At 40.2% G+C, this 14627-nt stretch overlaps 1 protein-coding gene across 2 annotated transcripts in view; it reads left to right on the top strand.

Moving 5' to 3' along the window:
- Positions 1-13664, top strand: part of NUFIP2 (nuclear FMR1 interacting protein 2) — a 35257-nt gene extending 21593 nt beyond the window's left edge. For both annotated transcript variants that reach the window (XM_075854305.1, XM_075854306.1), the window contains exons 3-4: positions 9226-9258; positions 10482-13664. In XM_075854305.1, the coding sequence (XP_075710420.1) occupies positions 9226-9258; positions 10482-10534 (86 nt within the window). In that variant the 3' untranslated portion in view covers positions 10535-13664. The remainder of the gene's footprint in view (positions 1-9225; positions 9259-10481) is intronic.
- The last annotated feature ends 963 nt before the right edge of the window (positions 13665-14627 follow it).

Below are 14627 nucleotides of genomic sequence, written 5' to 3'. Positions count from 1 at the left end.
CACACAGACACTACAGAAGTGTCAGGATTCTGAATACGCATCCCGTCCTGGCTGGAGGTAATGTATATTCATTGTCAGGACACAGCAGTAACATTATAGTGTGTTTATGTGGCTGCACATAGGGATATAGCTATATCGCTATGTGCTGTGTAAATGAATGGAGAGAAGTGTATGACGCTGATTGGTCACTGATTGGTCAGCGTCATACACTACTCTCCACAATGCCCACTTGGCCAAAAAGTAAAGCATGCCCAGTTGTCCATTAAGAAAGTCATTAGCATAAAGCTAATATAGGTCATAACTCCGTCATAAATAATTGTTTTTCTAAATAAAAACCACTGCTGTAATCTACATTACAGCGCCGATCATATCATGTACAAGATAGGCCACGTATAATGTGGTGACAGAGCCTCTTTAATTAAAAATGGCAGAAAAAAAATCTGTGTGAAGGTCGTCTTGGGCCAAGTTCACATGTAGTGTAAATACTGCATAATTCCCGTCCGGCATTTGTGTGCGGAAATGCCACATCGTATTACAGTAGCGGCAAAGTGGATGAGACTTAATAAAAAAAAACTCAACGTTGCTCTGCAGAAAACATTCACGGCAAAGACATGTGGAATGTCACATACGGTGCGGGTTCACGAGCTGCAACAAGTTAGTTTTTCTTTAAAAAAATGCATGAACTTAACCCCTTCCCTCTTTGGCCGCTTTTGACCTTCCTGACAGAGCCTCATTTTTCAAATCTGACATGTTTCACTTTATGTGGTAATAACTCCGAAATGCTTTTACCTATCCAAGCGATTCTGAGATTGTTTTCTCGTGACACATTGGAGTTTATGTTACTGGCAAAATTTGCCCGATACATTCAGTATTTAATTGTGAAAAACACCAAAATTTAGCGAAAAATTGCAAAAATTTGCATTTTTCTCAATTTAAATGTATCTGCTTGTAAGACAGGCAGTTATACCACACAAAAATGTTGCTAATTAACATCCCCCATATGTCTACTTTAGATTGGCATCGTTTTTTGATCATCATTTTATTTTTCTAGGACGTTACAAGGCTTAGAACTTTAGCAGCAATTTCTCACATTTTCAAGAAAATTTCCAAATGCTATTTTTACAGGGGCCAGTTCAGTTGTGAAGTGGCTTTGAGGTCCTTAGATATTAGAAACCCCCAATAAGTCACCCCATTTTAAAAACTGCACCCCTAAAAGTATTCAAAACAGCATTTAGAAAGTTTCTTAACCCTTTAGACATTGCGCAGGAGTTAAGGCAAAGAAGAGGTGAAATTTACAAAGTTCATTATTTTTTTCCAGAAATTCATTTTGAATCCATTTTTTTTGTACCACAGAATGTTTTACCCAAGAAATGCAACTCAATATTTATTGCCCAGGTTCTGCAGTTTTAGGAAATATTCCACATATGGCCCTAGTGTGCTACTGGACTGAAGCACCGGCCTCAGAAGCAAAGGAGCACCTGGTGGATTTTGGGCCTCCTTTTTATTAGAATATATTTTAGGCACCATGTCAGCTTTGAACAGGTCTTGTGGAACTAAAACAGTGGAAACCCCCCAAAAGTGACCCCATTTGGGAAACTACACCCCTCGAGGAATTTATCTAGGGGTGTAGCAAGCATTTTGACCGGCCAGTTTTTTTGCAAAACTTTTTGGAACTAGGCCATGAAAATGAAAATCTACATTTTTTCAAATAAAATGTAGGTTTTAGCTCATTGTTTTTCATTTCCAAAAGAACTAAAGTAGAAAAAGCACCACAACATTTGTAGAGCAATTTCTCCCGAGTAAAACAATACCCCACATGTGGTAATAAACGGTTATTTGGACACACGGCAGGGCTTAGAAGGGAAAGAGCGCCATTTGGCTCTTGGAGCTCAAATTTAGCAGGAATGGTTTGCGGAGGCCATGTCGCATTTACAAAGCCCCATGAGGGGACAAAACAGTGGAAACCCCCCACAAGTGACCCCATTTTGGAAACTACACCCATGAGGAAATTATTTAGGGGTACAGTGAGCAGTTTGACCCCACAGGTGTTTTACAGAACTTATTGTAAGTAGGCCGTAAAAATGAAAATCTACATTTTTTCAAAGAAAATGTAGGTTTAGGTATTTTTTTTTCATTTCCACAAGGACTGAAGGAGAAAAAGCACCGCAACATTTGTAAAGCAACTTCTCCCGGGTAAAACAATACCCCACATGTGGTCACAAACATCTGTTTGGACACACGGTAGGGCTCAGAATGGAAGGAGCACCATTTGGATTTTGGAATGGTTTCTGGGTGTCATGTCATATTTGCTGAGCCCCTGTAGTACTAGTACAGTGGAAACACCCCAAAAGTGACTCCATTTGGGAAACTGCACCCCCTGAGGAATCATCTAGGGGTATAGTGAAAATTTTGATCCCAAAGGTTTTTTGCTGAATTAATTAGAATTAAGCCATGAAAATGAAAAATAATTTTTTTTTCCCCAACAAGATGTAGATTTAGATACACATATTTCATTTTTACAAGGAATAGAGAAGAAAAAGCACCCCAACATTTGTAAAGTAAGTTCTCCCGAGTACGGTAACACCCCATATGTGGTTATAATCAGCAGTTTTCATATATGGGAGCATTCAGAAGAAAAGGAGCAGTATTTATCTTTTGGAGCGTAGATTTTGCTGGAATGGTTTGCGGACGCCATGTTGCATTTGCAAAACCACTGATGTACCAAACAAAAGTGACCCCGTTTTAGAAACTACACCCCTAAAGGCATTTATCAAGGGATGTAGTGAGAATTTAGACTCCACAGGTGTTTTTCAGAAATGAATACGCAGTGGATTGTGCAAAGTGAAAATTGCAATTTCTCCACTGATCTGCCCATTCACCGCACAAGATGTTGTGCCCCTGGAGAATCTTACCCCATAAATTGTTAAGCGGGTTCTCCCGGGTATGGTAATGCCTTACTTGTGGCCATAAATTGCTGTTTGGGCACACTGTAGGGCTAAGAAGGGAAAGACCGCCATTTTGAGCATGGATTTTGCTTGGTAGTAGTTCTGTTTGGGGTTTTGCTGGTATTTCCGTTTATAATGTGGTGGCATATGTAATCTGTGCGGAGTATATCAGGGGTATATGTAATCTGTGCGGAGAACATCAGGGCATAATAAGAGGGTATAATAATGGGGTAAATAATACAATTATTCATAGATGTGTGTTACGCTGTGAAGCGATCCGTTATGCACAGGCCGGCGTCACACTGATAAACAGTTTTCTTTCTTATCCCCCTTCTGTAACGCTCTGCACCTTTTGGGGACTTTTTCTCCTTCGTAGTTTGGGAAATATAACTGGGAAAGTTTTGCGCTGGTATAATACGGGCGCCCTCGCTTCCAGCGGATGTGCTATGTCCCTTCCCTTTCCTAGTTCTTAAATACTAGGGCCCTGAAACTGAAGGAATGTTCCCCTCCGGCCTGCGCATTGAGATGTTTTTCATCACCGCGTTACTAGTGCCATAACTTTTTTATTTTTCAGTTGATTGAGCGGTGTGCGGGGTTGTTTTTTGCGAGACGGGCTGTAGATTTCATTGGTACCATTTTAGAACACATACGACTTTTTGATCACTTTTTATTTCATTTTTTGGTAAAGGAAGTTACCAAAAACAAGCAACTCTGGAATAGTTTTTTATTATTTTTTTTATCGGCATCCACAGTGCGCCCTAAATTACTTGTTAGCTTTATTCTGCGGGTCGATACGATTACGGCGATACCAGATTTATATATTTTTTTTTATGTATTGCAGCTTTTGCACAATAAAATCACTTTTTTTATAAAATAATTTGTTTTCTGTGTCGACATTCTAAGACACATAACTTTTTTATTTTTGCGTGCACAAAGCGGTGTCAGGGATTATTTTTTGCGGGACGGATTGTCGTTTTTATTAGTACTATTTTGGAGTAAATGTGACTTTTTGATCACTTTTTATAGCATTTTTTGGAAGGAAATGTGACCTAAAAACAAAGATTCTGGCGCTGTTTTTCATGTTTTTTTTTTACCGCGTTCACCGTGCGGGATAAATTACATAATAGTTTTGTAGTTTGGGTCGTTACGGACGCGGCGATACCAATTATGTATAGTTTTTTTTATTTTTACGGTTTTTCCCATAATGAAAGGCTTACTGTGGGAAAAAAGTCAGTTTAGCTTTATTTTTATTTGAAATGTGTGTGTTTTTATTGTTTTACCACATTTTTATTAACTTTTTTTTACTTTTTTTACTTGTCCCACTAGGGGACATGAGGGCCTGATGCCCCGATCGCTACTCTAATACACTGCACTACATACGTAGTGCAGTGTATTAGCGCTGTCCGTTATTCACTGACAGCAAGCCTATGAGGACACGCCGCAGGCGGGTCCTCATCGGCTCCCGTACAAGGCAGACTCGGACGCCATTTTCTGGTGTCCGATTGCCACAGCAACCCAGCGATTGCATCACTGGGTTGCCGATCGGGTGCCGATCCTATTGAGCGCAGGATCTGAGGGGTTAATCTGCCGGATCGGAGAATAGCTCCGGTCCTGGCAGTTACAGGAGGGTACCAGCTGTATAATACAGCTGTCACCCCGCGGTGATGGTGCCGGCTCTGCTTCTGAGCCCGCACAATCACTGCGCCGTACATGTACGGCGCTTTGCGGGAAGCACCTCCCGACAGCGCCGTATATATACGGCGGATGTCGGGAAGGGGATAAACATGGAAATTCTGAATGTAAATTCCAGTGTTTACGCTAGATGTGAACTTAGCCATAAAGTGCTTTTTAAGTTGCAAAGATAAAACATTGTTTTAGTAAAATAAGATACTGATCCATGTAAACAAGGCCTGATTTGTAATTCATAAAAAAAAATCCCCAAACAAATTCAGTTATAGTTTTTACCACCCTGACTGTTCTCGTCTTCAGAGGATAATCCTACCCCCAGCACAATGCGATCGGTAATAGATGCTTCTAATTAGCTGTATACTGTTCTGCTGGGCCTTTTAGTTCAATTCAATATGTATTCGTCACAGGATACTGCCTCTGAGATTAAGGGCTTATTCATACGGAAGTATAATACGTCCGTACTCCGCGCGTGATTTTCACGCGCGTCGCAAGGACCTATGTTAGTCAATGGGGCCGTTCAGACAGTCCGTGATTTTCACGCTGCGTGTGTCCGCTGCGTAAAACTCACGAGATGTCCTATATTTGTGCGTTTTTCGCGCATTAGGCACCCATTGAAGTCAATGGGTGTGTGTGATTTGCGCAACAGCAGTAAAAGCTATGAATGAAAACAGAAAAGCACCACGTGCTTTTCTGTTTACAAACATAAAAACAAAGTGTCATAATGATGGCGGCTGAGCGAAAATCACGCAGCTGACACATGGAGCTTTTATGGACCTTTTGCGTGCGCAAAACGCACACGCTCGTGTGAATCCGGCCTTATTGTGAGCCGGTTCGAAGTACAAGGCCAAGCAGAACTGCATAGAGCTAATCAGGAGCATCTATTATCTATCGCACTGTGCTGGGGGAAGGATTATCTGACTTATCCGCTGCAGTCCAAAAAACGCCTTCAGAGCGTTAAATTGTATCACTCTTTCTTTTAAGGTATCTTGATCATCTCTTACCTGCTCTGGTTTGGCTAAGGAGAAGTGTGTTGAGGTGTATTTGCTGTACTTAAATTTTAATTTTTTTAAGTTCTTTGTAGGTCATGAATATATAATCGGTGCGGGTTCGACACCTGGAACCCGCACCGATCCGCCACATGGACGCCGGATGTTTAGAACGGTATGTAGTAGTTTGAGTTGGAAGCAGATGGCTCCAACAACTGCAGCTCTGCTCCTATTCAAGTGAATGAGCCATCTGCTTCCGGCTCCAACTACTGCATGCTGTCCAATACAATCCGGCGCCTGGAGGCAGCCGGAGTGGCGCATCGGTCCAGGTGCCGGACCCGCACTGATCATATACTGATGACCTGATCCTGGTGATAGGTCATCAGTTGTCCGGTCGTGTTCAACCCCTCTTAACCATGATGGAAAGGAGTTATGGCTCTGAAGTAGGCCTGACATCAGTTTCCTAACTCGGTTCTCCCGGAAGTCGGACCCCCAACTTTTAGGGTATGTGCACACACACTAATTACATCCGTAATTGACGGACGTATTTCGGCCGCAAGTACCGGACCGAACACAGTGCAGGGAGCCGGGCTCCTAGCATCATACTTATGTACGATGCTAGGAGTCCCTGCCTCGCTGCAGGACAACTGTCCCGTACTGTAATCATGTTTTCGGTACGGGACAGTTGTCCTGCAGCGAGGCAGGGACTCCTAGCATCGTACATAACTATGATGCTAGGAGCCCGGCTCCCTGCACTGTGTTCGGTCCACTACTTGCGGCCGAAATACGTCCGTCAATTACGGACGTAATTAGTGTGTGTGCACATAGCCTTAGGCGTTTATAGCATAACCTGTGGGTATGCTGTAAATACTTCAGATGTGAATACTCCATTAATTATGGCTTTTTCATTTGCTGGGTAAAACAACTTGCAACTTGTCGTCAGTGGACCAAAATGAGCATCCTGTGGGTTCACTTTGTTATCCTCATCACAAATGCTGTATTTCAGCACTGCCAGTGGGAACCTGCGTTGCTGTGACTCCCTGGGTAGCAACAGAGTTATCAGCCGGGTTGTTTTTGGGATCAAAGTAAACCGCATTGAATGAAATGTTTGCGTATTTTATCAGTTTTTTATTTTTCATGCAAAAATGAATGGTTTACGCAGAATAGAGGTACGTTGGCACTATCAAATAAAATGATGGAAAGCCATAGATTAACTGGTTTCAGTAAAGTATTCATTTGACCTAATTGAAGAGTATCTTGTTAGTTTTACCTATAAACATCCTTGTATTGTTAGTCTGAGAGCGTTTTTCTGCTTTATCAGCTGAAAATTTTAAAGTTATTCAAGGAAGCCTTGTTTTGACATATAATGTTCTAAAGAGCCTTTTACACCTGCCGATATTTGGCCGGTGCAGCGAGCGCTGATCAACGAGACCTTGTTAATCGGTGCTTGTTTGCTCCTGTCACACGGAGCTATGTATGGCTATGTTACTCCGATCGCTCTTACCCATACTTTATCATGTCGGCAGCGCGTCTCCCTGTTTACAGAGGGAGATGTGCTGCCGACAACGATAATATTTAACTTTTTTTAAAACTATACGTTCAGCAGATGTTCAGGCGTTTGCTCGTTCATCTGATAGCTGCCCTGTTTACACAGGGCCATTATCGGGAATGCGCTTTCTATGAACGCTTGTCTGCCCGATAATCGCCCAGTGTAAAAGGGCCTAAAGCTGTGTTATGGGATGGGTTGCTGATATGTACGATTGCACATTGACCTATTTGTTTGGAAATGATAGTGGTTGCCCAGGCAGGCGGCTGTTTTTTTTTTTTTATATATACTGATGACCTATCCACAGGTTAGGTCATCAGTATATGATCGGTGGGGGTCCGACAAACGGACCCCACAACGATCAGCTGTTTTTGCCTTTTATGGGAAGACTCCTTTAATGACTGAAGGCGTTGCTGATCTGATCCTTTAGGCTCCGTTCACACTTCTATGCACTGTTTTTCCCAATCAAAACAGCATTCCCCACTGTAAGTTAATGGGGCCACTGGTACAGTATCTGTTCTATAATGTATCCTGCAGTGCATCGTGGTTTCCGTTATAAATAGTGTGAGCATAGCCTAAGTATTAGGGACTAATGCGATATACTACTTTTTTGCGTTATTTCTAATTTATGTTGGATTACATTAGCAATTCCCCGTTGTAATGTTGTTCTCAGAATTTCCATCTTTATTATTGCAGGGAAGTTAGATGTCTTATTGGCTCCATAGCGACTGTCAGGTGACCGCTGCAGTCCACAGGAGTGAGTTCTCTGTTATAACTGTAGTCCAGGGGAATACTTTGATTTGCAGGCAGAACAGTGCACTGATCCTGAGATTTCCTTCCACTTACTATAAAGTCCTTCGCTACAGTGGTTATACCTGCACAGGAGACTACTCTATTCATACAAGCACACAGTTATTTGCTGTACAGGTTTATTGGAAACTCTGGAAGACCAGTGCAGTACAGGCTTCAGGCCCAGAGTTTTAAAGGGAAGGTGTCACAGATTTTTTTTATTTTTTTTTTTTATATAATATTGCTTTTACTTTGATATTAAAATAAATTTTATTTATTTGTGTTCTTGTGTTGTACTTTTTACTTTATTCTTACTTTTACTTCTCTATGGTGGCTGCCATTTTTTTTTTCATCTCTGTATGTGTCGATTAACGATGGAATACGGCACATACATCCCCATAGAGAATGCGAATGGGAGCCGTTCCATTCAATATAGCGTACGCCGTCTGTGTGGGAACGGCGCATGTGCCGCTCCTGCACAGGCCAAAAGGAAGGTCTTTGGCAGAGCGAAACCCGGCGCCATTTTCATGTGGACCGGAAACCGCGGCTGGACAGTAAAAGGACTACTTCCTGTCGCGGCTTCCGGCCATATGTTCAAGGCAGCGAAGACGCAAGGAATAGGAGCGGCAGGAGCAGGTAAGTTATGTTTGTGTATGTGATGTGTATGTTTGTGTTATACTGTCTGATTACCATTGTATCTAATCCTCCTACACTGTGCAGTCGCTCAGAAAATGGTGGCACACAGTGTAGGAGGTTTTTAGATTCAACCCCCCTCCTTCTCCTGGCACTAGCCAGGATAAGGGAGGGGGGATTGTGTGAGGACACTAGAGCGAGTGTGCCTACCCCAAATTTGCAGCATAAAGCAATGAGGTGGCTTTACCACATGCCAATGCTTCAATTTTGGGAATTGCTCTCTAGTGACCACCACATGGAAATATTATAATCTAATTTATAATATTTCCTGACTTGTGAAAAAATAAAAAAAATTAAAACCATGTGTAATCATTTTATATACTAACTGAACTAAATTCTAGCGACACATTCCCTTTTAATTTAAATCCATCCTGTTATAACCAAGTTGATAAATAACACCTTCAATGTATTGTATATAAGAAATATATCCGATTTTTGCACATGCCCTGTTCATTCAGTTCTGCCGATCGGTTTATATGAGAATATTATGTTATGTCAGAGATATTTTTGTGCATGTCAATGTGGTTTGTATGCAAACTACACCGTGATCTGACATCTGGTCTTTTTGTCTTAACAGAAATGGAATCTATTTTGAACTTGCAAAAACAAGGTAAGTTGAGACATAAAGGTAAACGGCTTACATTTGCTTACCTTGACTAAACAAAGTGTCTTATCTATTTCTTTTATGTTCTTGTAATCATTAACCTGGTCCTACGCTATTCACAACTCTAGTTTCTGGGTTGAATATTTATGGAAGCCATTATATGTAGGGCTCAGGCTTTACAGTGACATCGGCTGTGCAAAGATGTCACATAGTGGCTTTATTTCTTACACACAGTTTAAATATAAGCGGAGCAGTTGCCCATAGCAACAAATAGTGCACTGCTTCTTTTTTTTTTATTTGACCAGTGCTATAAATAAGTTATTGGTAACACTTCCAAAAAATAGTGAAGATTTAAGAAGAGAAAAAAAATAATGGAAGTGATACCTGATGTGCATCAGAAAGAGCCTGTCCACACGTAACAGAATTGCTGCAGAAAGCTTCTGCAGCAATTCCGCAGAAACTAGCAGACATTCCGCTGTGGAAAAACTGCACTTTTTACTGCAGAAAATGGTGCGGATTCTGCTGCTGTTTTTCCCAATGATTGGAGATGGTGACATCTCTTGAAAGACGCAGCAATTCAGTCCTCTTTCCGCAGCAGGAATTGACCTGCTGCGGAATGAAAAATTTCTGCTCTGAATTTTTATGCAGCGTTTGGATGAGATTTGTTAGATATTACCCGCTTTGCTGCTACTGTATTCTGCTGTGTGTATTCCGGATGTAAAATATGCAGCAATTCAGCTACGTGTGGACAAGCCCAAATGTGCAACTAGATTCTTAGGATCCTTCCATCTGAAAGATTGCAGAGTACTGCTGCTTATGTCACGTCCAAATTTTGTATTGTTCTTTAACATCTTCAACCTGTAGGTGTGACATTTTTGTGGCTTTCCATTAAAAGATGACTTATTTGGCTACAGTTTGAACTTAGAATAAACAAACTCGGTGGGATATATATTTACTGCAGTCTTCTGGCATATATAATGTTGAATAGTATGACATTTGGGCCATATTTATGAAGCCACCGGGAAACTCCAACACTTGACCCATTTATAAAAGAAAACAACTATCTAGAAAAGTGTCAGAAAACAACGCTGGGTCCAACCTAAGACGCGACCTGTTAATGAATCTGTTGCACGCTGCACTGGGGGAGACACCAGCGCACTGTGTGCTAGTATTGGTCTGTTACTTTCATGAAAAGTCATGTTTTTTTTTTTGTTTGTTTTTTTTTGCAGCTCCCTGTAGGATAATCACTTATAATGAAGCCATGGACTGCCCTGATTTCTGAGATTGCTGCCAGGGGACTGCTGGCTGTTCTTTTCCTTAGTCATTTCATCTGTGCATGAGAGACATTATCTGGATTTCATGCTCCTTAAAAGAAAATTGTGCAAGAAATGGAGGGAAAAATAAGAACAAAACCGAATCCAATCCTTGGATATATAATTCTATAAATATATACATATATATATATTTTGTTTAGATAACTATGTATAGAAAATTCTATCTAAATATATATAAATATATAGTTATTTAAACAAATTTAAAAATGATATTATTCAAACCGTTTTGATCCAGTTAGGAACCACAACCTCCTTTTCCAGGAAAAGAAAGTTTCATTACTGAAAAACTTTTTTTTTTGTTCTCTCTTTGTCACCTTCTAACAAGACTGAAGTGCTTAAGTGAATAGAGTACAGAAGCCTTGTAGACCCGATCCGGCTACGTGACATCACATTGAGAAAACATTCTTGTTTACTTATTTGCCAGCGCCGAGAGCACATCGTATCATTTTTGGGGCTGTCCAGACAACCCCTCTTATTCCTCAACTTTTGTGTTTTATTTTTTATTTTTTTTCAAAATGGCTTCGACATACGACACTTATATTGGCTAAAACAATGAACACCTTTTTATGTTTAACGCTTTATATCATTTTTTTTTCTGTTTTCTTTTGGGACTCACAAGTCAAAGACTTAAAGACACAAACAAAAAAATAAATGCAAGCAGTCTTCAATTTTCACTTTTTTGGAACTGGAGACAGACGCTCTTTTTCAATTCTGGAAAAATTCGGACAAGCAGGTTTCTTAATTTTGATCATTTGAGTTTGTGTCCCGTCTATTGAAGACTAGAGAAGATGCTTTAAAATTACTGAACAAAGGACAAAAAAAAAATACAAAAAAAATAGCAAAACGCAAAAGAAAATTAATCTATTTAGGCATTTAATATATTTAAAAAAAATACAAAAAAAAATAAATATATATATATATATATATATATATATATATATATATATATATATATATATTTACACATATATATACAGTCAAATCTGTTCCCTGTTTGATGTCATTGTTTGAGGGTGGAACAAGCAGCATGAGACTGCATCATCTCTTTGTGTTGCTAATACCTGTCCTTTTTAGTTGTGGTTTCTTTTTTCCCTACTTATGCTGGATGGAATATCACCTGATTGCACATGAACATCATGTCGAAAACCTCCATGGCTCTGACAGGGGTCTGATTTTATTTATATATATATATTTATATATATATATATATTTATTTTAACTGTATGCTTCTAAAATCTTTTGGATTGTTTTTTATTTTATTTTGAGTGCCCTTTCTGTATGAAGGACATTACTGGAAGCAGGATGTTGGCAATAAAGGTATTTGACGCTTTCCATTAAGTGAGTGACCTGCAATGCGTTGTTTGCTACTGGGAGATGTGTTGCAGTATATGCACATGTTGGGAGTCCCACTCCTCAGTTGCTCATTGTCTCTTTGTCTTCAAGCAATGTCCTCCATGCTTGTTTGCTTTGTTGCCTATATAATTTGGGCCCTGTTAACATCAGCGTTGCCCTTCCGTTGAGGGGTTCCGTCTGAGGTTTCCATCTGGTTAACAGAAAGGCAAACCGAAACCATAGCTTTGGTTTGCATCACCATTGATCTCAATGGAGATCGAAGCTTTGCTAATGGTTTCCGCTTGTCACCGCTGTGAACCTGTTCCGTTTTGACGGAATCGATAGCGTAGTCGACTGCGCTATTGACTCCATAAAAAAAACGGAACCCGTTCACAACCGTGACAAGCGGAAACCATTAGCAACGTTTTCATCTCCATTGAGATCAATGGTGATGCAAACGGAAGCTTAGGTTTCCGTTTGCCTTTCCGTTGAGTGGTTAACATGAAGGAAACCTCCGACGGAACCCCTCAACGGAAAGGCAACGCTGATGTGAACAGGCCCTTATGCAGAGCACACAGCATTGGGCTTCTATGCAGGCAATAGTTGTGAGTGCCTCTGCAACCAAACAAATGTTTAGAATTGAATGGTGCTATAAATATATATATTTAGAAATCACATTGTTTTTATTATAATGTTGTGGGCCCCTCCAGTGTTTGGAGGGGTTGAGCTCTTAAATTTCAAGAATCCTAATGATGTATACACACGCAGGCGTGTTATTTGCCGCGAGTCCAAAAAAGACCTCTGAAAAACTGCATGCATTTTTACTGTTGTTTTCTGTGGTTTTGCAGTTAGTGCGGAAACCGTGACAAATCGCAGTAAAAACGCATGCGTCTTTCAGTGCAGTGTTTGGCTGGACGGCAAACTTGCACCGTGTGAATAGACCTGGGGTGATATTTAAGGTGCAGAGATAAATAATTTAACCGTTTGGCGTGGCCGATAAGCAGAATGTGAGCTCATGTATCCGATCAAAAACATTTTATTAGAAAAGCTGCTTGGTTAATGCATTGGCAGCAAATTTTTATTTTTTGCGTTTGAATAGTACATATCAACCAATTCTTGCTTGGGATTATTTATTTTGCTGCAGAAAAGATGTACAAAATGCCACACAGTTGCTAACCAGATGGTTTGTTGATGCCATGTTATGTGTAATATTTTTTTTGAAACCATTTTTTTAGGCCATGTTCACACTGCATATTTTAGGCGTATTTCACAGCGTAAAAAGCTAATATTACGTGCCTGCAAGCAACTTCCCATTGATTTTCAATGGCAAATACCCTGTGTAGTTCATTCAAGTAGTATCTTTACGCTGCTGAATTAAAAAAAAAGGCCTGGTAAAAATACACTTCCTAGGAAAGAAGTGACATTCTCCATTGACACTTCAACAAACGCGTGGATTTCAGAGGCTGTTTTCTCTTGAAACCAGCGTCCTATTTTTCAGCCTGAACATATACAGTGTGAACATGGCCTAATGGTTATTGCTCTGTGGATACATTACCAGGTGCACAAAAACACCCACCCTACAAGACAACCGTTTAATGTGACTAAAATGTAATGGTTTAAGTTTTATTTGAAGTCTTTGACTTCATCTTGGTGGCACGGTATGTGACCACATATGATTATCAATGTCTTTATTGGGCAACGTACAAAACAAGTTCTCATAAATACACGTTTGTTTGTCCTATCTGCCATGTGGTTTTGTATATTTATTGTCCCACACACTATAATAGAATTATAAATATCACAAGGCTGCGTTCACACATTGCGTACGTTTTTGTGTGTTCTCCAGACAATTGGGAAAGATAAAGCTTTCCTTTGGGGGAAGCGTTGTCCTTATCTCTGTCCGCATCCATTTTTGGTTTGAGGAAATAATAAAAATAAAGCAAATATAATCTTAATAAACTTCATAAACGCAATGTGTAAACCTGGCCTGGAGGTTCTTTCTGTTCAGCTTGTTGATGCAGGGTATTCAGGCCTTCGTGCCTGTCACCACTGTTCTGTGAATAGGATAGGGGTATGTTCACAGGAAAGCAAAACCACTACTACATCTGCAAAACAATACGTTAAATACATGCAGCTTTACCGTAGTTTTTGAGCAATATATATATATATATTTTTTAAACTAATGTATTGTCTCAAATTGCGCTGTCACATGTAAGTAATTTTTACATGGGGTTTTGTGTGCTGCAGAGTTTTCCCCTATTAAACTCAAGAGGGTGTATTAAAATAAATCTAAAAACTGAGATTTAATAACTGGTTAACTACTATGTAACACTACAGTGCAAGCAACCGTGTGTGAACATACTCGTGGTGTTATTCTGTTGGTATCGTTGGTCACTATATCTGTCCGTTGTACTGTGAAGCACTGCATCGATAATGTGGCCGTGAAGGCAACCAAAGTTCCCTAATTTTGTGGACCTAAAGTGGAATTTCCACCCAAATCTAATAGTTCATCTTTGGATGGAATTTCGTTTTTTTTCAACCACCTCGGAAAGTGTTACGGGGGTTTTACACTGGGAGATTATCGTGCAGACGAGCGTTCGTATAACGCTCGTTGCACATAGTTGCCCTGTGTAAACCGCTCCTAGATCAGCAGATAAACGAGCAAACGCTCGATCGTCTGCTGGTTGTATCGTTTTAAAAAAAAAAGTA

Source organism: Rhinoderma darwinii, chromosome 2 (assembly GCF_050947455.1).
Source record: "Rhinoderma darwinii isolate aRhiDar2 chromosome 2, aRhiDar2.hap1, whole genome shotgun sequence".
Lineage (NCBI taxonomy): Eukaryota > Metazoa > Chordata > Amphibia > Anura > Rhinodermatidae > Rhinoderma > Rhinoderma darwinii.
Note: the sequence above shows the minus strand (reverse complement) of the source record. Positions and strands in the feature narration are given on the sequence as shown.